The 26,178-nt window shown below is 51.3% G+C and overlaps 11 protein-coding genes across 11 annotated transcripts; 6 read left to right on the forward strand and 5 right to left on the reverse strand.

Moving 5' to 3' along the window:
- Window positions 1-273: 273 nt before the first annotated feature.
- Window positions 274-2,864, reverse strand: slx4 (the record flags this gene model as incomplete). Its single annotated transcript, XM_056890176.1, has 2 exons — window positions 274-1,977; window positions 2,034-2,864. 2 exons carry the CDS (start codon window positions 2,862-2,864, stop codon window positions 274-276), a joined length of 2,535 nt encoding a protein of 844 aa, XP_056736667.1.
- An 810-nt stretch (window positions 2,865-3,674) lies between these two features.
- On the reverse strand, window positions 3,675-4,378 carry N7443_010121 (EKC/KEOPS complex subunit CGI121/TPRKB; the record flags this gene model as incomplete). The annotated part of the gene is made up of 3 exons (XM_056890177.1): window positions 3,675-3,995; window positions 4,046-4,168; window positions 4,223-4,378. 3 exons carry the CDS (start codon window positions 4,376-4,378, stop codon window positions 3,675-3,677), a joined length of 600 nt encoding a protein of 199 aa, XP_056736668.1.
- A 207-nt stretch (window positions 4,379-4,585) lies between these two features.
- Window positions 4,586-5,653, forward strand: N7443_010122 (Bax Inhibitor family protein; the record flags this gene model as incomplete). Its single annotated transcript, XM_056890178.1, has 2 exons — window positions 4,586-5,112; window positions 5,176-5,653. The coding sequence occupies 2 exons, from the start codon at window positions 4,586-4,588 to the stop codon at window positions 5,651-5,653; spliced, it is 1,005 nt and encodes a 334-aa protein (XP_056736669.1).
- Window positions 5,654-6,556: 903 nt separating this feature from the next.
- On the forward strand, window positions 6,557-6,841 carry N7443_010123 (uncharacterized protein; the record flags this gene model as incomplete). Its single annotated transcript, XM_056890179.1, has 1 exon — window positions 6,557-6,841. The coding sequence occupies one exon, from the start codon at window positions 6,557-6,559 to the stop codon at window positions 6,839-6,841; it is 285 nt and encodes a 94-aa protein (XP_056736670.1).
- Window positions 6,842-8,054: 1,213 nt separating this feature from the next.
- Window positions 8,055-8,658, forward strand: N7443_010124 (RBM8 family RNA-binding protein; the record flags this gene model as incomplete). The annotated part of the gene is made up of 2 exons (XM_056890180.1): window positions 8,055-8,294; window positions 8,431-8,658. 2 exons carry the CDS (start codon window positions 8,055-8,057, stop codon window positions 8,656-8,658), a joined length of 468 nt encoding a protein of 155 aa, XP_056736671.1.
- Window positions 8,659-9,696: 1,038 nt separating this feature from the next.
- N7443_010125 (putative glycosyl hydrolase) lies at window positions 9,697-11,439 on the forward strand (the record flags this gene model as incomplete). The annotated part of the gene is made up of 1 exon (XM_056890181.1): window positions 9,697-11,439. One exon carries the CDS (start codon window positions 9,697-9,699, stop codon window positions 11,437-11,439), a length of 1,743 nt encoding a protein of 580 aa, XP_056736672.1.
- Window positions 11,440-15,037: 3,598 nt separating this feature from the next.
- On the forward strand, window positions 15,038-15,599 carry N7443_010126 (short coiled-coil protein; the record flags this gene model as incomplete). Its single annotated transcript, XM_056890182.1, has 2 exons — window positions 15,038-15,357; window positions 15,416-15,599. The coding sequence occupies 2 exons, from the start codon at window positions 15,038-15,040 to the stop codon at window positions 15,597-15,599; spliced, it is 504 nt and encodes a 167-aa protein (XP_056736673.1).
- A 1,536-nt stretch (window positions 15,600-17,135) lies between these two features.
- Window positions 17,136-17,342, reverse strand: N7443_010127 (uncharacterized protein; the record flags this gene model as incomplete). The annotated part of the gene is made up of 1 exon (XM_056890183.1): window positions 17,136-17,342. The coding sequence occupies one exon, from the start codon at window positions 17,340-17,342 to the stop codon at window positions 17,136-17,138; it is 207 nt and encodes a 68-aa protein (XP_056736674.1).
- Window positions 17,343-20,353: 3,011 nt separating this feature from the next.
- On the reverse strand, window positions 20,354-21,012 carry artA (14-3-3 adaptor artA; the record flags this gene model as incomplete). The annotated part of the gene is made up of 2 exons (XM_056890184.1): window positions 20,354-20,889; window positions 20,952-21,012. The coding sequence occupies 2 exons, from the start codon at window positions 21,010-21,012 to the stop codon at window positions 20,354-20,356; spliced, it is 597 nt and encodes a 198-aa protein (XP_056736675.1).
- A 1,351-nt stretch (window positions 21,013-22,363) lies between these two features.
- Window positions 22,364-22,919, forward strand: N7443_010129 (uncharacterized protein; the record flags this gene model as incomplete). Its single annotated transcript, XM_056890185.1, has 4 exons — window positions 22,364-22,497; window positions 22,648-22,716; window positions 22,771-22,836; window positions 22,889-22,919. 4 exons carry the CDS (start codon window positions 22,364-22,366, stop codon window positions 22,917-22,919), a joined length of 300 nt encoding a protein of 99 aa, XP_056736676.1.
- A 715-nt stretch (window positions 22,920-23,634) lies between these two features.
- On the reverse strand, window positions 23,635-25,799 carry N7443_010130 (putative nucleoporin Nsp1; the record flags this gene model as incomplete). Its single annotated transcript, XM_056890186.1, has 3 exons — window positions 23,635-23,844; window positions 23,902-24,025; window positions 24,082-25,799. 3 exons carry the CDS (start codon window positions 25,797-25,799, stop codon window positions 23,635-23,637), a joined length of 2,052 nt encoding a protein of 683 aa, XP_056736677.1.
- Window positions 25,800-26,178: the final 379 nt, after the last annotated feature.

Below are 26,178 nucleotides of genomic sequence, written 5' to 3' on the forward strand. Positions count from 1 at the left end.
TGTCTATCCTGGACATCTTCAGCACTTGAGAGAGCGTGCAGAAAAAAAAATTGCATAAAAGAATGCTTAAGAAACAGTAACGTAATGCCTGGTATCCGTTGAAGAAGATTTCAAGGTTGGAAAGACGAGGTAGATACTGTTTTCAAACATTAGGATGATCAATTATCTATATCCCTTGAGACGCCAGCCACATCTTGAGGGTATCAACTCCTCTATATACAGATCCAGATAAAATACAAATCGACTCTAGAGATGCTCATGTCGGTGAGTTCTTCACCAACGTGCGTTTTTCTTCCAGCAGCAGCAGATCCCCTTGCTCTCGCACCACCCCCGTACAACTCCAGTGTGGACCTCGCGGTCCTCTCCAACTAAAGCAAGCCCTTCGACATTCAACCAGGCTGTCAAGTCCTCCAGGATGATGGGGTCGTACATCACAATCTTTTCTTGCCACGTTGGGCGAAGTCGACTGGCATGCGTTGATGGATGAGAGGACTGGGACTGAAGCCGTACAGCTTTGGTGATCTGCATAGATAGGTCTGCCAGGCTGCTCCGCTTGGAGGAGTCTACCTTGTCGGCTTTGGATATTGAGGTTGTCACTTGCTTTGCCGTGCGTGCAGATTTGGCGGTGGTCGTCCTGCGTTTCGTTGGGCTCTGTGGCTGTGATGACTTTGTCGTGATGTCGAGGGAAGGCTCACGGTTCGAGCTGGCGGTTTTCGAAAAGATTTCAGTGTATCGCTTTTGCACTTGACTGGGGGAGAGGAAGATATCATCTTCGGAATCCTGGATCTCCTCTACATCTATGAACGACGGCTGGGTATTTTGCCCTGCCTTTGAGGCTTTCTGTATACTCTTCTTTGGCGTAGACACTGCAGCAAGTTCTGCCTTTTTGGTCGTAGCCTTTGATGTGGACATGGTGGTGCTCTGCTTAGATTTCGCCTTCGCTTTTGGTTTGTTTATCGTTGTTTGAGTAGCGGTCTGTGTAGAATCGGCAACTTGCGGGAGTTGGCTGAGTGTCACGGGGACTGAGCTTCCATGTTTGGATTCCCAGCACTTTTGAAGCAGTTCGATCATCTTCTTGCGGCCTCTAACGGACTTGAAACCGAAAGAGGCAACTTGGCTGGACAGCTCGGCATCTGTGAATCCACTATAATGCGGCATCGAAGGCTGTTGAGACTCTGCCCGTTGATGACTTGCCACTTTTGCTGAAATTCCGCGAGGGGCCACTACTGGTTCAGCATGGGTTGCGAGTTTAGGCTTCGCTACGGGGGTTGAGCGTTTCTCGGGCTGCAGCGTTGTCTTCTTGGGCGATGTATCAGGCTGTTCAATGTCAAGGTCGAGCCAATCATCATCACCCCGAGCTGCTGGAGCATGAGCCTTGATCGTTGCGATGGCAAATTCTTTCTTTTGAGGGGCTTCAAATGGACTTGTAAGATCCACCATATCCAGCGGCTCCGCCTGTATCAGAGACCCTTCTGTGTCCCGAGCACCAACAGACCACAAGCCCCGTTCGCCAGCTCCACGAGATACGACTCCTGATACGGCGCCTGCTTCTTTTTCCACAGAAAAAAATCCTTCTGACTCGCGAATAGCTTGCTGCATCTCCCTAAGTGTTTGAGGGGAATCTTCTCTTTCCAACTGACTACAGGTACCGAACATGAGATCCTGAGTTTCCAATGACTTGGCAGCAGCTTCAGGCGACAGAACGGTGAATATATGGCCTTTATCCGTTGACTTGGCTTTGCCTCGTCGAGACTTTGGCTTACCAACATCTGGGACAATGTCACCCATCAAATCATCTTCGGGTTCTTTGGTTGCATATTGGGCAGTCATTCGGGCCGTCAAAGTTGTGAAACGCTTCTGAATTTTCGGCTTCTTCTTAGTTTTGGCACTGGATGATGACGAGTCTCCCTCTTGAACCGAAGACTCCTCATTGGAAGCGATTTTGTTTGTTTGGTGGTAAATTTGAGGGTCCACCAGCTGGTGAAAATCAGCCGAAATCCTGAAAAGAAGCTTACGAGCAAAGCACTACATACCTCTATCCTCCTTCGCTTGGTCAGACCACCGCGAATTGCATTTGCCGGGAGTTTGCGTATCTCCGAACCAGATCCAGAGTAGTTATAATCTGATAGAAGCTTTCCGAGCCCAGTCGTGATAGGGTGAGGATCGTTTTGGTTGAGATGATCATCATCATCCACCACAAGAACCTCTCCAGGAGTATCCTCCTCAGGTGGTGTCCAATTCACCCTTCTTCTCATGGCTTTGTCCAAATGTAGCTCTTCCTCTTTGTTCAGGGCCCTCGACTCTTTGGTGCCAGGCTGTTCAGACAAGCCACTGGGTGACTTTTGCTGTACCGTCTTCTCAGCTTCACTCGTCTTCTTCATTTGAGGCTCACTGCTCGACTTCGTCACTTTGCCGGCTAGTGTCATGTTACCCAACCCCATGCTCTTTGCGTTCTTCCGTGGACGACCTTTCGCGGTTACCGTAGCCTTTTTGGAAGCGTCGATCCGTGAATCAAGGGAGTCTGTTTCAACGTTTCCTAGTGCTTTCGGCTTTGGCTCCTTCGTAGCTTTCTTTGCTCTCTGTGACGATTTGGTTGACGCATCCTTGTCATTGCGATCCGAAATTGTAGTCTTCTTCGTTGTTCGGCGTTTCGGCTTGGGTGCATCGTCGGTGGCCTTTGGCGTAGGGAAGAAGCGAGAGCGCGAAGGTAATGGGAGCAGCTCCGAGGGCGAGGGTAGGGACGGTGGCGTTTCGTCTTGTGGCGAAATGGCGAACTCTCTATCTGGATCAATCGCCGTTCTTGTGGGAGTCCGCGGCGGATTTGGAGAGGAAGATATGACAATAACATCCGCAGAGCTCGTCATCGTGGCGAGCGGCGCGTTGTAGCTGATAAATGTCGAATCTGGGCGCGTCTGAAGGCTGAAAAGTTCACGTTCGACCTGAATGAACAGCTGCCATAATCGAGAAGGACAGAATGGCCGCCAAGTCGGTCACCTGCGCGTTGAGCGGTTTGATGTCGCGTTACAATGTGATGCGGCGGCGGCGATCGCGACTCTTGGCAAGTAATGGGATTGCCGTTTTGGGACGAACTGCATGTTGGGCCGGGCAACGCTCGGTATTTAACTCGTCATCACCAAATTTTGATTTATGTAGCTTGAATTCTATCTCGAGTGCTTGAAGCTAAGCGAATGCATTGTTCCAAGTCATCTTGACCACTTGCTTTACGATTTTAAGGCTGAATGGTATGGCCCAAGCTGGATGCCAGCCTTTTCGAAAAGTGTTAGAAGCTTTCAAATCGTAGCCGGCTCAAAATGGTTGTTAGATCCCATAAGATCGTTTAGTTTTATTCAACAATATCTATATGGTATTCGAATCCGATTGGATGATTTGTCAAGGGGTATCTGTGCCATGTATGGGGTAATAGCTAAATAATAAGTCCAACTTGGGTCGGTGAGGCCCATTGTTGCGCCATATTACGACAGGTTTTTAGCGAAGCACCCTCTTCGAAGATGACTGCATGAGTAATCCCGTGCTCAAGCATTCCGGACAGCGGGTTTGGACGCGAGGGCTGACTGCCAGTGAATTCACCCGTAAAGGCCTGGTGGTGGTTATGATGAGATCTTCGCGAACAGTGATTTCGCAAGAATGGAAACCTTTGAATTTGAAAGACTCCATCATGATCCTCTTAAAGCAATGGCACCCAGCAGCGAGAGCTCCAAACGACGTTTGGCATCATCGGTATAGACACCATTAGCTTCAGCGGAGATAGGCTTGGGGTCGGGCAAAGCACCGAGCTTGTAAAACTTCTTGATCTTTGCAACGTCAGAGATTTGTGATAATGTCTCGTCATCAAATGGAACGGGGGTCCCCTTGATAGATGCTTCCAGGTGCGCCGCCACGGAGTCATGGGTTATCTCCGGGGCCACGGAGACTTTAACGACCAGCAGATCTTCAGTGGAGTCGGCGATGCCGAACTTGCGGAAAGAGTCCGCAATCTAAACATGTTAGTAATTCTCTTAGATATTTGATGCAGGGTGTAACATACATTGTTTGTGGAGCTAAATGAGAACACAATTTCGGAGTGCACATTGCGAGACTTAAGCCGGCCGTTCATGTAATCATTAATAGCTCGGAAAATCGCAGTGATCGCGTGAGCTCGTGACAGGACCTGTTTGAATTAGAATGTATCATCTATACGAATCAATAGTGGCTATGCACATACCATGCTAGCATCAATCAAGGCATATTCAAACTCCGAGTTGCCGGCAAGCAACTGCTGCTTCAGATAGTCGGCATTTTCGACATTGCGATACAGCGCCACGTGCACTGGTAGTGACGAAGGCAAATGAGGGATATCGATAGTCTCCAGAAGCGCCATGATCACGAATGAGTGCCTTTAGATAGGGCCACAATGAGAGAATGACGTATTTCGAGATTCCAAAAACTGCCATCCCACTATGTCACGTGCGCTTCCAGAAGCTTCGGACTTAAGAACTGCCGAGCTTCCGGTGAGTAATCCGCCATCATTGGGGCGGCGTCCAGATATAAACCACTCTCCTGCCATTCCTTTCTCGACATCATCGTCATGGCTTTCTTCCTGCGGCGTCCGTTCGCCGTGTCCTCGGCACTGCGCCAGGCACCTAAGCTCTCAAACACCGCTCGTTTCATTCACAACTCTCCGATCAAGCCCACTCAGGCCCCCAAGCCCTCTGCAGCTGCCTCCACCATCTTCGCCAAGTCTCGCCAGACCTTCCAGAATGCCTTCCGTCGCACCTACATGCAGCAGACCTTCAACCCTTCTTCCGGTAACTTCACGCAGAAGCTGCTGTACGGCGGTGCCATCGTTGGTGGTACCATCTTGGCCACCAACTTCATCTTCAACCGCGAGACCCGCGAGGACGGCGGAATGCCCGCTTACGAGCGTAGCTTCCTCAACGAGACTTTCATGCACACTGGACTTGGTATTGCTATCATTGGCATTGCTGCACGCGCACTTCACTCCAATGGTTGGTCGTACCGCCTCATGTCCATGAACCCATGGCTCGTTCTCGGTGTCGGCCTGGTTGGCAGCATTGGCTCGATGTACGGCACTTTTTACACCTCCCCCGATAAGTAAGTCTCCCTTAATAACTCCACGGTTGAGATTGAGAATGAAAGTACTTACTTCTCAAACAGCTACGCCGTGAAGTATGGCTTCTGGACCCTGTTCAACCTTACCCAGGCTGCGCTCCTCTCCCCTCTGATGTTCCACAACCCTGCTCTGCTCGCCCGTGCTGGTCTGTACACTGTCGGTCTCATGGGCTCGATTGCCTTCGTTGGCGCCACCGCCAAGCAGGAGAAGTACCTGTATCTCGGAGGTCCTCTTCTCGCAGGTGTCACCCTCGTTGCTCTTTCTGGTCTCGCACCCATGGTTCTTCCCGTCACCGCTGCTCGCACCCTGATGTGGTCTGAGCGTATCTGGCTGTACGGTGGTCTGGCTGTCTTCGGTGGCTTCACTCTCTACGATATCCAAAAGATCCTGCACCACGCCCGTCTCTCCGAGCGTGGCTACATGAAGCGTGATGTTGTTAACGAGAGTGTCAGCCTTGAGCTTGACTTCATTAACATTTTCGTTCGCATGGTGCAGATCCTCAGCATGAACAACCGGAAGTAAGCCATCTGGTGATTGATACCATGGGCGTTATAATGGTTGCATTTCTTTTTCATCTATACGGACTGTACTTTAAACGATTTCTTTACTTTATTCTCTTGCTTCACTTGCAGCTTCTATTATAGAAGCTGCCCAAGGTCTACGAACGGGGAATACAATCTCCACTCCTTGACTTTCGTTCAATACATATTGCTACGAGCCAATATTCTAGCTTCTTTGGAATACAAAATCTTTTTGAAACTCCATTCCGCTATCGCCAGTTATTATGTCATTCATTCGTATCCAGGGTCATCGGTAGTCCCTATTAGAATATTCAAAAGGTGGACGAGGTATCATAGTTATCCGGTGCTATGCGAAGTCGACCGTCATCTCGAAAGGCCCACTCCAAATGAGAAGTAAAGACCTAGATCAGCCTCGGAATCCGAGATCTCCTGCGCGCAATTGGCCATACTGTGCCGTACGCACACGGACCGAGAACCCGATATATCCCCCGGTAGGATCTCCCTGCAATCCAAGGTGGATAGCCTGTTGCATAATAGCAGCTGATCGTGCCCTTTCCCTGTCGAGGGCAGCTTGAACCCTTCTCTTTTCTTCGAGCGTCATGACTACCGAAATTAGAGCTGTTTTCTCTCGGACCTGGATCCAGTTGAGCCCTGCCACGTCTTTTTCCTTTTGTTTGGTGGTAATTCGATGCCAAATGCTAGCGTTAATCTCTCGGAAAGTGAGCAAAATCAGGCCTGCTGTCTTCCATGCATTGATGCGGTCCTCGGGGAGGTGCAGTTGCATAATCTTTTCCTTGTCGGGGTTCTCATTCACAGCTTTGAAGAGTGGGCATTCGTTTGTCTGGTCGTTAGGGAAGAATCCCAGAACTCCTTGTCGCAGCATTGGCTTCGATCCTAACTCGTTATGTTTTCCATTGGCCTTGGTGCCATTGACTTTGGTGCCATTGATAGTAGTTCCGTTGATATGAGTTCCATTATTCAAGATATCTTTGACTCTGGCTCCGTTGGTGCCGGAACTTTTGTTGGCATTCGACTCAAGATGGGTGACTTGATCACCCGAGAGGATTTTGAAGGTAAGCAGAAGAGAGTTATCGGCAAGACCCTCGAGGTTGACGAAGGCGCTGGACCACTTGTTGAAGTGTACTGTTACTGTATTCTGTGCATGTGGCCAAGTCTTTCGGTCGCGTAACGTCTGCTGAAGGCGCATTGTCCCAACGATCAAATCGAAGCTCGCATCGAGTTCGGTGTCAGGTTCATGGAGCTGGCACATTTTGCCTGTTTCCTGGTCGTACATGAGCAGTCCAATGGGTCGTTTCGGGGGCGGTATTGGCGCTTTCTGGCAGGCACAAAGAGGATCATCACTGTTTATTATTTGGTTTCAATTGTGTCCGTTCGTCCCAGCGGATGCGAGGACTCTCAGCACTCACCAGCGCCACCATTTTGGAGGTCTTTCCTCGCCTGTCTCAGGTTCGTAATCCGTGTAGCGGAATCTCTCTGGCGCCATCTTGATTAGGATGAGCTTGAGAGGGCCCCCCGTCTTGGGCTGGTGGAGGGGATAGTTAAGAGGGAAAGAGTAGTGAAGAGACGAATCCCGAGTGTCGAATCTCGAGCCCCAAGGCTATCGAGGAAAATTTCAGTACGCTATTTGCTTCCATCCCTCCTTTCACTTTACGTCTCCCTTTAAATCTAACAACCTCGAGAGCTTCTCTATTCGGACCACTCCTGTGTATACTCCCCAGGTCAATGGGTCAATGAAATCTGCCCAGCATGTCTCCTTTGTACAAATGCGACTTGTATTTCTCTTCGAGTAGTATTTTGTCAAATGACGATTTCAGTAATGCTGTTATCTTTTAAGCGGCATCTCCTGTAATAGACTCGTCCCAATTTCTTTGTCGAATGGAATTTTGAACTGTGGAATCTTCAACGAATTGACGACATTTATCCTTGAGTCTACTCAATAATAGATTGCCTGCATCAAGCCTGAGCTTGCTAGAGCACACAAATTGTTGGTAATTGACCCTTTGATCTAGCAATATCAGCAGGCTGTATGAAACCGTAAGTTATAGTTCATGCATATGCAGGGAGATGTCTCCAGACCCTCGCGTTCATTTCAAAATATATTGAATAGACAGCTTCACGGTATTAAAAATTGAGCCAAAAGAGAATTAAGCACACTTTATTTGTCCAAAATGTCAGAGGCCGCTGCAACAAAGTCCAAGTAACAAACATGATGTGAAGACAACGGCGGACGCTAACCCCAAACGGGAGGCCAAAGCTTTTCCGCTCCGCGCCTTCACTTTGCAGACGTCAGAACACAATCCCCCTTTCGCTCCATTGGACACCAGCGCCTCAATTCCTTTACTGAATCCTCCGACCCTATTACTTCTCCACCAATCTCTAAAATGTCGAACGAAATGGAAGTCGACCCGCCCGTCGCTCAGGACGACGCACCGCAAGGCGACGGCTTCGAGCCCAGAACTCAGACCAACTCTGTCGCCGTGCGCAGTATCGAGGGATGGATTGTGATAGTGTCCAACATCCACGAGGAAGCTTCAGAGGAGGACGTCACAGAACTGTTTGCCGATTACGGCGAGATCAAGAACTTCAACTTGAACCTGGACCGACGGACAGGTTATGTCAAGGTGCGTGCGGGCTACTCTTTGGGCTTGTCGCCAGCACTAGCAGCTGTGACCCCAGCCCTTGAATCCTATCAGAGATGGAATTACCGTGTCGTTGGGAATATTGAGAGAACTAGAAGCTGACATCTCACCGCGCTAGGGATACGCCTTGATTGAATACTCGACTCTTCCCGAGGCCAGTGAGGCCATCAAGAACCTCAACGGAACGAAGCTGCTCGACCAGACAATCTCAGTTGACTATGCATTCGTTCGCCCACCTCCGTCCGGCAAGGGCAAGGCCGGAGCTAAGAATGGCCGTGGCGGCGCCGGCCGGGGTCGCAGCCGCAGCCCGGATCGCAGTCGCAGCCCCGAGGGTGATCGCAACTAAATACATATTCCTTGCGAAGGATGAACTTTTACCGGGGACTTTTTGCCCGTCCCCTTTCTTTTGATACCTGGATTACTCGTTCTGTCATCCCTTTCCGCCGCAGCGCTTTCTCTCGATTACTCCCGCATACCCATACGATTTCTGGATTGATGACAAATGAAATGAGGTTCCATGAATTCGCCGGCACATTATACCTCTTTTAATGCTCCGTCTATGCTTTGTGAGCCCGACGAAGCTTTACCTTCGAAGAGGTTTGTGCCGGCGTCACAATACATTGTCCTGATGGGTATGATGATTTCCATCCGGCCAGTTTCGTATTAGCTACTGACATGGAATCAGAACAAAAGAATGCTAATGGGATAGATCTTGGTCTGTTTGAAGACCGCTCTTTCCAACGAATGTCTGCCATTTAGCCTCATGACATCTGATGGTTCAGCTAGCACCAATCTGTACTTGAAATGCAAAATGGCCATGAAGTGTACGAGTCAATATGATCGTAGCTATTTTAGATATCACGCCTGGCTTGCATTGGCTGGTGATTTGGATCGACAGGCCTAAAAGGTCAAGGAGGATCCAGGGTCTCCACCTTGAACGCTATCTGTTTCCAGGTATATACCGGTGTTAGACTTGTATTCTGAACTCAGTAGCGGACTAGCGTGTACTTGTACTGAAATAAGCTCGGGTCTGTCCAAGCGTAGTCTAAGAACCCTTACGGGGATGCATCACGCGGCTTCCATGTGGCGCACACTACCAGCACACCACTTGTTGTGATGCTCACTGGGTACTTTGTATTTTTATCTCTTAGGTGAATACTCGCGTGTCCTTCACAGGTACTTCGCTTTTATTCCATGGGATATCTACTTCCAATTGCGGTGGGTCGGGTGACTAAGCCCCGTTTTAGCTCCGAGCCAAACCCTTCCTTCCCCGCATCGATATCCCCAATCTTGTGCTGTCGTTCCTTGTGCCCCTGGTGTTGTATTCTTATAGAGGAGGAGGGGCTCGGCGCTGAATTTTTTAGGCTCTGACAGAAACGACAGGATGGCTCTCCTATCCACGTCTGCGGCCTATTTTAGGCTAGCCCTGTCTCTATACATGGTTCTTTCTCTGTTCACTCTTCTCTTTGCGCCTGCGGCCAATGCGCTGGCGTATCCGCCTCAACAGCCACTTGGTGAGGACCTTGCCGGCGTCCAGAGTCTTTTCAACACCTTGGATGACCTTGCAAACGAAGCCGATGTCAGCTATGCGACAGGGCCTTTGACATGGTCCACGCCCCTTGAGACGCAGCAGCACCTGCTCAGTGCATTGCGGGCCATGCAAGAAGAGTATTTTGTACTATGGATGGGTACTTGGCCGACCAGTATCGATTGGACCGCGGCTGTTTTGGGAACACATGTCGCCGCCACACTCTCTTCCTTCACGTCCAGCGTGTCTGAACTCGATAAGGCACCCCCAGAAGAAAAGTCATTCACTGCGCTCGAGAATACGATCAATCATTTTTTCAGTCACACCACCACCTTTTACTTTGGCGAAAATGCTTTTAGTCTCAGAAACCAGGCCTACGACGATATGCTCTGGGTCGTTCTGGACTGGCTGGAGAACGTCAAATTTCAAGACCTGCACTCGGATCTGCATTATTCCTCTGGCGGATCGTCCGACAATACCACGGGTGAAGAATGGTACGGCACGCAATTCCGCAAGTCAGCAGCACACCGGGCACGTATCTTCTGGGAGCTGGCCTCGACCGGGTGGGATAAGACTCTCTGCAACGGTGGGATGATTTGGAATCCGACCCTGATACCGTACAAGAACGCGATCACAAACGAACTGTATATCTCTGCGAGCATAGCGATGTACTTGTATTTCCCAGGCGACCCCATTGACGCACCATTCGTCGCCACTTCGACAAGCAATGCACCCAGGAAAGAGAACCCGCATAACACGACGCATTTGAAAGCAGCCGTTGATGCATATGCATGGCTGAAGAACTCGAACATGACGGGCATCTACGGTCTCTATGCCGACGGCTTCCACATCAGCGGCTGGCAGGGCTCGTCGAATCCCGGATCGCAGAAATGTGACGTCCTCAACAAAATGGTCTTCTCGTACAACCAGGGAGTGGTTCTCAGCGGGCTGAGAGGACTCTGGCTAGCCACCGGCTCAAAGAGTTACCTCGACGATGGCCATGATCTGATCAGCAAGATTCTTCGCGCCACCGGATGGCCGCAGATCTCATCGAACAAGTGGGCCGGCCTGGGACGTGGCGGTGTGATGGAAGACACATGTGATTCCCACGCGAGCTGCTCGCAGGATGGACAGACATTCAAGGGCATCTTCTTCCATCACTTAACGGAATTCTGTCGGCACTTGCGGCCGCAAGAGGAATCATTCCTTGCAAGCAAAAAGGCTCCTGACGTTGACCATGACTGGGATGAAGTGTACCGCCAGCATCTCAAGAAATGCCGTTCCTATGGTACTTGGATTGCACATAATGCACGGGCTGCACTTATGACTCGTGACGAAAAGGGCAAGTTCGGCATGTGGTGGGGACTTCCCTTCAACCGGGCTACCGTCTCCGATGAACTTGTGAATAGTAGTACTCTCCCTGAAGGTGCTGTGGACTATATCAACGACGGGGCCACTGTGGATACAAAAACTTCCGGCCCGGGAGTTCCACGGGATTTCAATGATCGCGGCCGTGGCCGTACCGTTGAGACCCAATCTGGCGGCGTTGCCGTGCTGAGAGCACTGCTCCAGTGGCAGACCAGTGAAGAAGCTTCATGAAATTGAATGAAATTCTGGGCTCTGAGCCCCGGGTATCATTGAGCGCCGTTGCACCTGTACAATACATCCCAAGCCATTGAATAAGATTATTTCGGCACGTTAAGAACTAGGATCCCCTGCTCGTACAGGTCCCTGCCTCGTACCTATACTCATTACCGATTACCCCCAGACCCCAGCACCACAGAAAATAACCTCCTATCCACCCTGCGCACCCCAGCCCGTGCACGGAGAACACCATCGGCCCTAGTCTTACATTGGAGCTTGGATCGAGCGGATCCAAGCTCATCCGCAGATAGTTTCTCGCTCCACAAAAGCTACGGAGGCCCGAGCAGGAAACGGGAACCGAAAACGAAGGTAAATAATACTAGACCTAATTGTTGCAGCTCGATAGATCTGCAAGCGACATAGTGATCCTCGATCAAGGCACCATGTGACATTGTGAAACTGGTATTTCCTTTAGTTTCAGCCGAAGAGAAGGAAGCGATTACTCCAGATTTCGATTCGTATTGACCGAACTCCCGAATTGAGTAGATTCGGGTCAGATGACCTCGGTCACGTTGACCCAGTATCGCTATTGAGTCATTCGCTCGGGGACTTGTCTGACCAATGTAAACCGGCGAACATGCATGTCAGATTACCCAACGGTGTATACCCCTCCAGGTCTTTAATCGCAGACAAGCTGAAACGAGGGCCTCTGACAGCTGTGACAGCGATAAAGTACTCAAAATTAACATCAAAACGGGCGTTTCCACACAAACACATTTCATACGACTCTACTGCATGCGTTGGACATACGCTATCACCATAGTGGAGCCAACAGACAAGGTACAAAGGTACTTCGGTCCTAATGAGTAGCCCCTCCACCGAGGGGTCAGGCAGCATAGCGCAGAAAGAAAAAGGGAAAAAAATAAATAAATAAAAATTAATAAATTAAGAAGGCATAATCGGACAACGTCCATCGGAGCAAGAGGGTTAGAGAGGGTACAATACTCCGGGTCGACTAGCACTAGCAATGCTAGCATGGCTAGCACGGATGCTCCGTTTGGTTTGGGTCCCACACAACCCAGATAAAAAGGCCCACGAGTAAAATTGTCGGGCGATTGGTTCGCTCGCGATGGGCAGGGACTGGTAAAAAGTAGCCACTTCAAAAGTCCACCCCTCCATCGCGCGCGCCATCCGCCTTGGTAAGATGGAAAACATATTCGTACGGGGTGGAGTAGGAAGGGTTTGAAGCGAATCAGCGTGGCTGCAGATCAACGGGGTACACGGTAATATGAATCAGAGGTCAAGCCTCTCCCTCTCTTTCTCTCTCTCTCTCTCTCTCTCTCTCCGTCCCCGTAGACGGTAGACGGTAGACGGTAGACGGTGGAACCGCGAAAGAAAAAAGGCAGTCACACGCCCCTCCAAGGCCCGAGCGCTTCCAACGCAGAGTCGGGGGGGGGTCAGGAGCCTCTACCACTGGTTCCTCGGGTCGACTCGTTCTTCCCTCGCTATTTTCCATGGCTTTTCCTAGGCTTCCCTGGAACACTATTATTTCCGAAGATTCTCCACCAAAAAAGCAAATAGCCACACGAAACGTGTCGGACCGCGCTCCCCGGAAAAAGGTGTGCAAGTGATGGAGTGGCGTCGGCACTTTTGATTCGAGGTACTGCAGCCACTTGGCTCCGACAAGCCACTGCCGGTACGGGACCCATGGCGCTCTTGGTCGGGTCCGGTACCTGTAAAAGGCGGACTAGTTTCGAACCGGATCACTACACTGTTTACCTATCTTGGTACTCAATGGGTCGAAATGGTCATCGATCTATGTCCGCGCAGCCCCAATGTACTTTGTTACTGTTTTACACCGAGCTTTGTCCGTGGTCCCAGTCTATCTTCACCCGACGTGGAGGGGCCTGCCACAGGGATCGACGGCTGCGTTGACCCTGCGAAGTTTCACCTCCTTTTTAGTCAGACCCCGACCCGTCAATGATAGTCCGCTGAGCCCGCGGGAATGGATCGTCAGCGTCTATCGGGCGCGCATTGGTTCACCTTTTTGCCGCTCCGAAGTCTACAGCAGAGGTGCAGCAGCAGGGATCTTGTACTGTAGCTTGGACCGAGATGATCAGGGTACAGGGTCAGGATCAGCTGTACAGATACGGCGGGTTGGATGATGGATGACCGACGACCGACTACAGAGCGCAGTTGCCGAGAGCGAAGAACCCATATCAAACTGCCTGAGATCGTCGCGTAGGAAGTCGTAGTATCTATACTGCTGTAGGCTTCATACTACAGGTACTTGTACATAGCCGAGGGAATGTGATGTCGGAGATGGATTCCTGCCCGTCCGACAGGATTGTCTTCAAATCCCCAATTACAGTGTGATATCTCATCTCTCAGATGATCTGAAGATTATCCCTTGATACTTTGCCACCGTCATACCACCGATGTCATCCGGGGGTTATCCCTACTGTATAGCGAACCGTATGCACCGTGAAGGAGAACCAGTCAAGTTGCGTCATTTCCCATTTGCGGCTCGATCGACATTGCATAGCGCGCCCCCCCCCCCTCCCCTGAAAGGTTGCTTTCCTCGTACCCCTTGGAGTACATTGTACATGCTAGACTCTGCAGGCGTAAACATACAAGAGTGATGTCCAAAAATCGAAAAGTAGAAAATATTCAGGAACACGGAAAACAGTGGTATTGACCGTAGAATCCCGGGTGCGTTTAGGGGAATACGTGTTCATCAAAGTTCGGTAAAACTCAGCCAGTTTCTGCCAGTGATGTGGGCCCCCTCAGGGCGGTCTCCTATTGGATGGAGTGAGAGCGGAGCCCGAGCCCGTTAAGAACAGGGCGACGGAGCCGATTGCAGTGGGACGAGCGGTGTACTTTTCTTGGAGGGAAAGGGGTTGGAAAAGAAGAGAAGAATCTAATGCCTCAAATGTCGGGGATATAGTATTGGATTCATTCGGATCATATGATTAGAGTATTCTCACCGAATTATTCATTTTGGAGGGGACGATCACTTCCACCCATACCCAAGAAACAAAGGTTCTCTCCACCTACTTAAAAGGTGCAGAGATCAGAGGTGAAGGTACCGGTACCGCTGCAGTTTACAGTACCAGGAGTGCCTGGATACATTACCGTAGCCCCCCCGCTAGTCCACTATGTACCTTCCATACGTGTAACAACGATACACCACCACGCCCCCTTCTTCCCTTATCGAGCACCCTTCCGCTTTCTCTCCGACTCGAATTCTTCTCCTTCAACCTTCACCGTCTTCGTCAATCAACAACCTCACTTCCCCCTCCAACCCTCCCACGCTCTCTTACCTATACGATCTACCCGAAAGGCTTCCCTAAGCGTCCGCTCCCAAAACCACTGTTCAACTGTGGTTCCGACTCCCGGTCCATTCAACCTTCGATTCCCCCACCCGACCCCGGTAGCTACCTCAAGCGTAACACAGATTTCTCGTCTGGGGTACATCGCTAGGGGTAGACCGTGGTCGTTCATCGTTTGTTTTCGATCACATCAACCCCATCCAAGACGGGATCGTGTACGCCGCCACGCTGGACCTCGCCAAATCCTCCCTTTTCGACCGTGTCTGTTGCGAACCACCCCCATGGCCTCTGATACAGAGATGAATGAAGCTTCACCGGTGCCCACCCTGCCGCAACCCAACGACGGTGGCCGCATGCATATGTCCTCCCTGTCCTCATCTTCATCTATATCCGACGCCGAGACTGAACGTCGGGGTCGCTCCGAACGTCCGCGTATGGCGAGCCGCAAACCGTCCGCATCAATACTCGTCCCCCGGGACCACCCCGAAATCGAAATCGAGGAGGAGGAGTTCCCTCCTGACGACGCCCGCGCCATGAGTCCGCGCCGGAATTCTGCCGATCTGGAGCGATTGGGCAAGGAGGCCCGTCAGACTCTTCAAGAGTGAGTGCTTTCTCACTGCATAACTGACCGGAATCCAGCTAACGTGAGATTTCCATAGGCAAGCCAAGGCTCTCCAATCCTCTCTCCAGGCCCTCGCCGAGCGCATTGACGCGGTCAAGTCGGATCACGACAAGTTAGAAAACGAGAACAAGATTCTCCAGGACTACATCGGTGGCCTAACTCGCAATATGACCAAAAGTGAAATGAACCGCAGTACAAAGGCTCGGAAAGCACAGAAATAACTCGCTGCCGAGAGGAGGGATGGGCGTTGCAGGACATTGGGAGGCGTGACTCCTATCCTACGACATTGCAAAAGCAGCTTGGGAGCCGCCCGCCGCGACCTATGCCGATGATTCCTTTATTCTCTTCTCGCCTAACGACAACCGCCTCCATCATACACCTTGCAGTTCGTGTACACTACGAGACAAGCATGACAGGTTTCTGAAACGATACCACCGAAAGCCTCGTATCGACCAGTGGAGGTATTTCGTACGGACGGTTGTCGCCACTTCTTCACTTCTCTTCTCTCTCTCTCTCTCTCTCTCTCTCTCTCTCTCTCTCTTTCGGCTACCCGACTGGCTCGAGTGGCCATTCATCATACATTTCACCTATCTACGCCACAGTCACCAACTCCACCCGGCGCAGAAGACATCTGTCGAACTATGACGATCGTCACAAGTGCTTATTTACTCAAGGGGGTAAAAGGATTGTCCGTGACATCATTGCATACCTGGGGTTTCGTCAAGTGGTCCGCCACCTGAGTCTTGGCACCGTGATCATCCATGATCTTCAATTATCCGGTTCAGGTGTGCCACACCCAAACATCAGGCATCAATACCGCGGAACCACCTACCTCTTCAATATTTGTCGATATCACCGGGCTCCTACCTACCCTGATCCCTCCCTCTCTTTACCCTCTCATTCGGCGTTTGTTTTTTTTTATCTCCCACGGCGGCTTTTTGTGGACATGTTTCACTTGTACTTTTTTCTTCTCGTTTTATCATCGGATGCATAGCACCTTGGGCGTTTCGGGGACTGGGACTAGAACTCGATTTGATTGAATGACTCCTCGCCGGAGCCAACTGGAAATGTTTTCGTCGTCATATGGCATTGCATGGTCATGGTCATGGTCAACAGCAGGACGGCGTGGTGGAAAGCATCTTAGGGGGGGGTCCATCTCGGAGCAGTCCATGATTTCTTTTTCCTCTTTCTTCTTCTTACCTTTCTGACCATCGCTCTTCGGGGCTTGTACATTTCCATCTTCCATTTTCCCCGCATTTTTTGTTGCAATTATTTTTCTTCTACTTTTTTCGATTCTCCGATGGACTGGCCCTGCAGAAAACGATCGTTTCTGCTTTATTTTCTTTGCAGCTCTGTTTCTGCTCTTGCTCAGCCATACCCAAGAAACGTGCATGTCTCAAGTCCCCGCTTTGTTTCTTCTGCCCTGATACCTCTGTCTAGCTTGCATAGCTGGTAGCGTGATGGGTTTAACCACAGCAATGAAAAATAGTTCAAAATGATCGTGTAATCTCGGATAGTAGTGGTGACGTTGCCTCCCGCCCCTTCCGTGACTCACTTCAGTATCCATAATCGTACAAATCGGGCAAGTCACATGTGTCAACAAAGGACACACATGGTTCGGATAGGCACCAGCCTGGTCTGGAAACCGACACGATCCGGTTGACGCGTACAGGATGAGGCTAAAAAACACTGTCCCGATCGTTGGGACGTACAGTCCACAGTGTACAGCCCACAGTGTGGGGGGGGGGCTTGGAGAGTCATGTCTCAGATTCCACGTATTTGCCACCATCCGTACCAACACTCGAATACCCGCCACCCGTTTCGGTCTTGAAAATCAATGACTGTGGCATGATGGGTAAGTGCAACTGCATCTCACGCCATTGATCGCAAGGCTGACGGGTTGTCTGACTGGCGCGAGAACGGAGAACAAAGTTCCCGTAGTCTGGGGTATGTGCGGTTGCCATTGTTGCCATTTGGGCGTGTCTCTTTGGCTGCCTTCTTTATATCGCTGATGGACTACGTCAATGGCTGGTCACGCATAGATATGCATATATCTACACCGCTAGGCTTCCCTCTCGTGCCATGTGGGAGCTTTGTAGACAGAAGTATTGACAAGGTTGTGGTACATCTGCGATCTGCGGCACCCGTGAACAGGGTATATGAGGAGTTGAGTACATGATGGCGGAACGGTGATCTACTAGTTCGGGCTCCAGCATTGCGAGATCACAGAGTGTTGGACCTAGTGCAAGGCTTGATATAGAACTGCGTAAGCTTATGATTTTCCGGGCTTTGGCCGCTCTGCTGGCTTATCTGTCCGTATTGGGAAACCAAGGCTAACCCAAGGCTAACCCGAGAGCCTCACTCAGAGGGGTCTCAGGGATATTCTTGTTTTGTGGTACTTTTGCTTTTCCTAGGATGCCTCGTTCCCTTTTCTGGCTTCTACTAACTTGACTGCCCTATGTAGTTTCCACTCGACTTGCCAAAGTCCTCGGCATAGACGTGATCCTTCAACCATGCTACTTTCTCCGCGAAGGCTTTCCTACTCATACGATCTTCCAATAGAGATTAACCTTGACTCCCACTCTTCATGCTCGTCGGCCATCATCTACTCGATACCAAATTTCCGCATCTCTTCCAAACCACAGCCCTGAGCTTGCAAATCGCCACAAAACAGCCCTTGGCACAGCACTCTAGAGTAGAAGACTAAGCTCATCATTCAATAGATATAGCAATGTTATCTGCCCAAATCCCAAAGCTTACGAGAACTCCTACATTCATCAAGAACCCATGCACAACCACGGTCATCAGCCCATCAATATCTCCTTTCATAAACCTTCTCTGCAAGATCTAACAAAGTCTCCCAAGATCATCACGATCATTCTGATCGCAATCTCCCCACCGGTATACAGGACAAGTGACTCGTTCCACCCACAATGCATCATGTGATCAGGGTGGTCACAAAGAAGTAGCTGACGCTCAGGAACACGGTCAATATTATGACCTGTGTGCCACCTTACTCGACTGACAGTCCACAGCCCGAGCCAGTCCACCATTCTTTACCATTTACCACTTCGAATGATACATTGGCTTTCGAAGGGTCACCCTCGACCAACATTTTCCACCTGGGAGGGACCTACAGCCGAAGTTGATTCTTAACGCCGAAACCAACACACTGATTAAGTCACCATCCCTCGGAAACCGCCGTGACAATGCACTATGCTTGATTGACTATGACTTATCTCGAGGTTTGTCTTTTCATAGGCGTGATTGTGGACTCGCATAGACCACATCGTAGAGCTGGGTCTCCCCGACACCGCTGCTACTCGTCATTGCACGTCCATGTCGACTCATCCGAACGAGAATTCAACATAGTGGATGTGCTTGTCAAGTACCCCGAACGACAATCAAATTACCGATCAGACTTGGAACATTCATGCCGGTGTCACCTCAATGATCGATGGTAATTTCCGAGTCAATTCGCAAAATAAGAACCGACCCGCGGTCAGAGGGAGCGATCCCGACACATGCATCACTAGTGAATGCACTGATTTAGTATCTCTAGATGGGTTGCCTTCCCAGAAGCGTGTATTTCCGGGCTGTTTATATCCCCTCTGGATCAATGCAGTACGGTGAATGGTGCTTACTTGTCACCTACCCGGCTCTAGAGTCGGGTTTTATGGATCACGCTCACCACTTACGCACGGGAGGCTTCCGGGTGGGTTGTGACCTCAAGATGTTCGCTGTACTCGGCATATATGCTCGACCTCTTGTGACCGGTCTAGCAGGTCGCGATTCACGGGAAGAAATCATGACGTCTTAAGTCTAATAATATGGAGACCAAGGACGGATCATGGCATCGGGATGTCGTTGCCGGGGACGATGACAGCGATGTATGGAGGTGTTTGGAAGCCATCTTGGCGAAGGGAGCGTGGGAAGCGGAGACACAAGAGCTATACCACGGGCTTGCCTGAGAAAAAGAATACATGGCGGAAGAGGTGTGTCTAGAAATATCTCCTTCACCCATTACACAACTACAAAGCCTACCCATCAGGATTCAGGTTTTGGAAGACTTTGCTCTTTAACCCATATCTAGCGAGGACTCAACGCCAAAAGGCACAGATACGTATCAAAAGAAGAGAAGAGAGGGAGAAAAGCCAGATCGGGGATCAGTACTAGGCCCTCGTTGTAGTCCTGATAAGGAACTCGTTTAAAAAATGGAAGATTCTCTGTCCGGGTGTATGTTGGGGATAAAGTTTGGAGAGTGCGCGCAAAGGGGACTCTTTCAGGGGGTAGTTGGGAGGCAGGTAGACAAATAAACAAGGAGAAGACAGAAAAACGAAAAGGGGCGGGATACGCTCTCCCAGGTGCAGAGAAATGGCACCAAAAGTCGGCACAAGCAAAACGTTTGAAGCAGTGAGAGGAGGTCATGAAGAGCACTGATACTAGTATTTCGCCATTCTCTACCGTCCTGGGGCCGCGAGGCTCCTAGATGGTGATGGTGATGTCGAAAGTTCGGATCAATGCGCCTTACACTCCTTGAGCCTCGACATCCGCTCAGGCGTGCATCGGGGGAAACCCGTCGCGCAACTCTCGGTTGTTTCTCGTCCACCCAGAGGACGTGAATCCATCATCAAAATCTTTTTAAAATTCTCTCTTTACTGCTCAGCAGCCTTCTCCTCGGTGGGAGCGGCCTCCTCCTTCTTCTCGGCGGGGGCGCTGCCCTCGGCGGAAGGCTCGGCCTCAGAGGAGGTCCAGAGGGTCTAAAGGGGCAAGTGGTTAGGAGGTTAAAACAAAAATAAGGTGATCGGAGTTGACTAACGAGGTTGTCACGGAGGAGCTGCATGATGAGAGTGGAGTCCTTGTAGCTCTCCTCGCTCAGGGTGTCGAGCTCTGTATTTTCTTTGTTAGTTCATCCGAACATCCGCGTGGCGCAAAACAGAATAAAATGGCCGAAAACTAACCAGCAATGGCATCGTCAAAGGCGAGCTTGGCCAGGTGGCAAGCCTGGTCGGGGGGAGTTCAGGATCTCGTAGTAGAAGACGGAGAAGTTCAAGGCGAGACCGAGACGGATGGGGTGGGTGGGAGCGAGCTCGGTAGACGCGACCTCAGTGGCGGCCTTGTAGGCCTCGAGGGAGGCATCGGCAGCACCCTTGCGACGGTCGCCAATGGCGAACTCGGCGAGGTAACGGTGGTAGTCACCCTTCATCTTGTGGTAGAAGACCTTGGACTCGCCGCTCTGGGCGGACTTGATAAGGTGCTCGTCGAGGACCTCAAGGATGTCGTCACAGATCTTGGCAAGCTCGGCCTCGATCTTCTGGCGGTACTCCTTGATAAGAGTGACCTGGCCCTCGTTGCCCTTGGACTCCTCCTTCTGCTCGATCGAGGTGACGATTCTCCAGGACGCACGGCGGGCACCAATGACGTTCTTGTAGGCAACAGACAGGAGGTTGCGCTCCTCAACGGTGAGCTCAACGTCGGCCGAGGCAACGACCTTCATGTTCTCGACCATCTCTGCGATTTTTGTGTCAATAGCTGAAACCTGACAGGGAGGAGCATTAGGATTCAGAGCGAACCTTCATAGCGCTCGGCCTGCTCAGCGAGCTTGGCGAGGTAGACGGCGTCTTCGTGACCCATGGTGAAAGATTCTATATATTTATCAATTTCTGTCAGTTTTTCGGTGTTCTCGAGCAGATGTTTCTGGAGATGGGCTTGGAGGTGAGGGTGATAGTGGAGATCACGCCATCGACATCATTGCCAGCGACCGGGGAGGGGTAGGCACGGCCGTCATCATCACCAACAGGACACAAGGATTCCCCATCCTATCAAAGGAAGTTACATCGCTCAAAATCCTCGATCTGATCTATCCTCTAAGTGGAGATCATGACGATCATTGTTGCTGATGACTGTCGCCGGGTTCCCGGGGCTGAACGTGTTTTGAGAGGGGGGCAGGATCACAGCATAGCGGTCGCGGGTCCCGCCCAAGTAAATAGGGGAACGACGGCAAGTATATTCCACCTGTAGACGAGATGTCGAAGACGTCGAGGAGTAATATTTTTTTTTCAGGACTCCCCCTCAAAATTTCCCCAAGTTCAACCCCATTGTGGATGTGTGTTGTGTGTAGGCAGTTGCAGGGGGGCAATGGTATGGGCAAGAGGATGGGCAAATTGGATAGAAAGCAGAGAAACTCACCTAAATTTGACGAAAAGGGAGGTGTTAAGGAGAGAAAGCGATGGGAACAGGATGAAGAGAGAAGGGGGAAGTTGAGAGAGAGAAGGAGAGAGGAGAAGGAGGGGGGAAACAGAGAAGGCGGTGTTGTTGGGATTTACCGCACCTGAACAAACCCTCTTCGGATCTACACCTTGCTCTTTTTTTCCCTTAGATTTCCATCTATCCTTTCTTCTTTTTTATTTTCTATTCCTCTACTATTCCGTAGTCTCATCTGTGCTGCATGTTTCTCTATCTTCCCCCCTCTCCTTCACCTTCTGTGTGGTTCGGTGGGCCTCCCCGTCGTCATCCCCCATCCCGCACCCGCCAATCGCCCAAGATGCGCCTCATTCTTTCCTACTTACCAGTTATTAGTTACCAGTCCAAGGCAGACTGCCTGGTTTCACCGTGTCAAAAGCCCTAACCACTCGGCCGGTCACAATATCCAAACCCTGGTCCAGACCCCAGGCGGTGCTGTCACTACTCCCTGGCATTGACCACATGGCCCATGAATCGTACAATGTTGGCCCCGTGAATCGTAGAAAGCAAGTGATCCTACGCCCCCTCATGATCTGCCACTTGAGCCGAATGAGATCGCGTCGACTTATCGCAGAAATTTCCCTTATTCCTCAGGCTGCACTTCGTATATAAGACATCACATGATGGGGTCCCGGTAGTCACATGATGTGTCGTCATACGATGCCTGTCAGTGTTCCGAAGCTTCCAGGGTTGCTTGGACTTCTCTCCTCGTATTCAACCCTCATTCATCAATCTCATCACAATGTTCCGTCAAATTACTGCTCGTCCCCTCATTACCGCCAACCGGGCCCTCGCCCAGCGGTCCTTCTCCGTTGCTGTTCCCCGCCTCGGCGAGGGTGATACTGGAGCTCCTCGCTCTGGTGGTGGTTCGTCAGGGTACGTGGCCCCCTCCTCCCTCCTCCTCCCACCTGCATCGCCTGTGCTTCCTCTTCCAACCGGGCAATGCCCACAATTGCGAAAGCACAGCGCACAGCGCATCTATCTACCCCAGCTTCATGACATTGTCAATTGCTGACCCTGCTACAGCGGTGATTCCTTCACCAAGCGCGAGGCCGCCCAGGAAGCTCTGTACATCCGTGAAAAGGAGATCGAGAAGTGAGTCATCTATAGCTTCAGACGTGAAACCATCAACTAATGTGCATTGGATAGGCTTCAACAGCTCAAGAAGAAGATCAGTGATCAGCGCGCTCACCTCGACGAACTCGAGGGTCACATGTATGTTTGCACCATGACCTTCCATTTGGATATCGATACTGACTTCCTTCAGTGATAGCCTCTCCAAGGAGCAGCGCAAGTAAACTTGTTGCGCTGTTTGACTCTAATACGACCAAGAGCTTTGACATGCTCTGTACCAATACCTCTCCTCTCAGCGATCCTTGCTTTACAAGGCCTAAATTGCGAGAATTTTATGTCTAGAGAAAGACAGCAATAGCATATCAGCACTATTTTGATACAAGTTTCATTCCATTGGCGTCGTCCATTGTAGTCTTCCCTTGTAGTTTACGGCTTAGCTCGCGCTGTGCGGGCCCGTACCGAAGTAGTCGCGTCTGAACTGGACGAAGAGCGTGGAGACGGAACCATTATCCTTCAACCCCAACCCCAATCACCAAATAGGCGATGTAGAAGATTCAACATAGGGAATGTCGGTCAAATGAATAGACTCCATAGTAGCCAGACTATACGATCAACTCCTGCAATTGGCAGAGCTCATTGAACCTACAATACTATTCGAAACGTCCCAAAGACGGCTGAAAGCGCTGCTATCCTTTAAACTTACGCCCATCTCTTCCCTAACCCAGCGAGCCAATTGACCAAATGCTGGAGATGTACATAAAACACAGAGCTGTCCTAGGGTGCCACACATCCAAAGGACTAGCCATCGGCCGCAAGGCGAATACGCAGTTATCGTAATTCCAACTAGAAGAAACAATCCTTTCCCATTGAGTGACTTGACAGCTGACTACTGCCAATTAATTTCATTAAAACGTCCATCCATCCATCACCACACCACGTCTACCGACGGCCCATGTATGAGCGGTAGAAATCATCGGCGGCGTTTCCTCCGCCCATACTAGGGCTGTTGTAACCGTAACCGATACGGGATGAAATAGACTGGCCTTGCCTTTGGGCTGCGGCAACCTTAGCTTGCAGATCGGAGGTGCCTTGGTCGATGACCTGCAATTGGGACAGGTGTGAGTTGAGGATACGGACGATCTGGGAGATCTGTTGGAATTGTCAGTCAAAAAGTCAAATTGATAACATGGAATGTACTTTGCTTACAGGCTCGTCTGCGCGGTTGGTCTTGGTCAGGGTTGCTGAAGCACCGTTCACCTCCTCGATCATGCTAGTGAGATCCTTGCCCATCTCATCCAAGCGCTCTGAGAGTTTCTCGGCCAGTTTGTATCTGTCAATTGGGTTAGTATATTGGCGAGACTTTGAGTGGTTTGGCTGATAACATACGTTCTCTCGCGCTCCTGGTCCGGTCCCTGGAGTGTCTCGCCAGGACCCACTTGCTTTGAAACCATCTCATCGACCTCCCGCTCATAGCGGTCAAGCCACGAACTCAGCTCCTCCTGCTGACCCTCCACTGAAGTCAATTGTCGCTCAACTTCTTGGGTGGCCCGCTCCGCGTCAACAGTGCTACCATAAAGCTTCTGGACCTTAGTTCCGTTTTCCACCAGCATACGATCCCACTCAGCAACCTTCTCTGCTTGCTCGCGGAAGTCCTTCTGGTACTTAGTCAAATCCGTCGCCCATCGGGTGATGATCTCATCCATGGTCTTGTTCTTGAGACGAGACTGGGCTGGGGGTGCAGGGCCGGTGGTCGACTGTCCGAGAATTGAAGGGCCCGCGCCGGCACCGGTACCGGCAGTGGCAGTCGTGGCCGGGGCAGCCGTAGCAGTGGTCGTGCCGGCAGTGGCGCCTGTGGCAGGAGCAGCAGTTGAAGGTATAGAAGTAGCAGGCTTGTTAAACAGACTCATTCCAGAAGCCGCAGGCTGGGTGGCCGCCGGAGCTGCAGTGGTAGCAGCTGATGCCGGAGTGCTGGCCGCAGGTTTGGCACCACCCAGACTTGGGAACAGACCACCGGCCGAAGCTGCCGCCGGTGTGGTCGACGGAGCAGCTGAAGATGTGGCGCCACCAAGAGAAGGGAAAAGAGACTTCTGAGGAGCTGCGGTCGATGCTGCAGGAGCTCCCAGAGCAGGCTGGGAAGTTGTAGTTGTAGTAGAAGGTGCGCCGAGAGAGAACGCAGGCTTTGCAGCAGCATCACCGCCAGCGGCAGGGGCTTTGAAAAGAGAAGGGGCAGCCTGTGGTGTTTGGGCTCCAGCTCCAGCTCCAGCTCCGAATAGCGGCTTGTTTGCGCTGCCTGCAGCTGTGGTAGGTGTGGTGGATTCAGCCGGCTTGTTTGCGCCGCCGAAAAGACCACCAGCGCCCCCAGGAGCGGGCGTTGTAGACTGTGCTGCTCCGAAAAGAGGCTTGTTGGCACCAGGTGCAGCACCAGCGCCGAAAAGCCCGCCGGATGGTTGTGCCTGGGTGGTAGATGGGGTGGTAGATGGAGGGGCTGCGGAAGAGGTCGGTGTAGTAGAAGAACCAGCATTCATCCCACCAAAGAGGCTACCGGCAGGCTTGGATCCAGGGGGAGGGCCAGCAGGAGTGGTCGAGGTATTGCCGAACAAAGATCCGCTGGCAGGGCCTGGGGTAGTTGATGAACCCCCACCGAAAAAGCTACCTCCGGGAGGCTTATTAGCTCCTCCTCCTCCTCCTCCTCCTCCTCCTCCTCCTCCAAACATTCCACTGGCAGCGGGCTGGGCAGGTGTGGAAGATCCGGGGGTCGAAGCATTGTTGCCGAACATAGAGTTGGACTGAGCGCCGCTGCCTGCCTGACCACCAAAGCTGAAACCGCCTGAAGTGCCGCTGCTAGGAGCATTGGCACCACCAGCATTACCAAACATCGGCGCAGCTGCAGGAGTCTGGCTAGCCTGGCCACCGGCCGAGCCAGCGCCGAAAAGCGAAGGAGACGCACTTCCACTGGTAGACGAAGCTCCTACATTTCCGAACAAGCCACCACCAGACCCAGTATTGGAGCTGTTTTGGTTGGAGCCGAAGGTAGCGCCAGATGTGCCAAAAAGACCTCCACTGGAGGTTCCGCTGGAAGCGGGAGTGCCGAAGGAGAATGACATGACGATGGGTTGTCGCGATCGAGGGAATCGGCAAGCTTGGGTGAAAAAGAAGACGGAGAGACGACCTGCGACCGATGCAAGGACGTGAGATCCTGCGAAAAGGATCACGGGATCCGACTTGGTGGCGCGATCTCTAAAACGAAGTGAATTGAGCCCCCGATTGCGAAAGGTTAGGGAAAGAGCTCGTTGCAGGTGAAGCAATAATAATTGGCAGGAGTTTCAGCAACTTACGCGCTTTTTGTGGCCTGGGCCTTCGGGCATCAATTTACGCCTTAGGCATTCAGGCACGAATGGTCTGGACTCGAGTCGATCGCAGCCAACGACGTCGTCACTCGCACTACACACGGCCTGCATGACATATTTCCTTCTTCCTTCTCGT

Source organism: Penicillium atrosanguineum (genome assembly GCF_028827265.1).
Source record: "Penicillium atrosanguineum strain IBT 20685 chromosome Unknown utg000008l_segment0_segment0, whole genome shotgun sequence".
NCBI classification, from domain to species: Eukaryota; Fungi; Ascomycota; class Eurotiomycetes; order Eurotiales; family Aspergillaceae; genus Penicillium; species Penicillium atrosanguineum.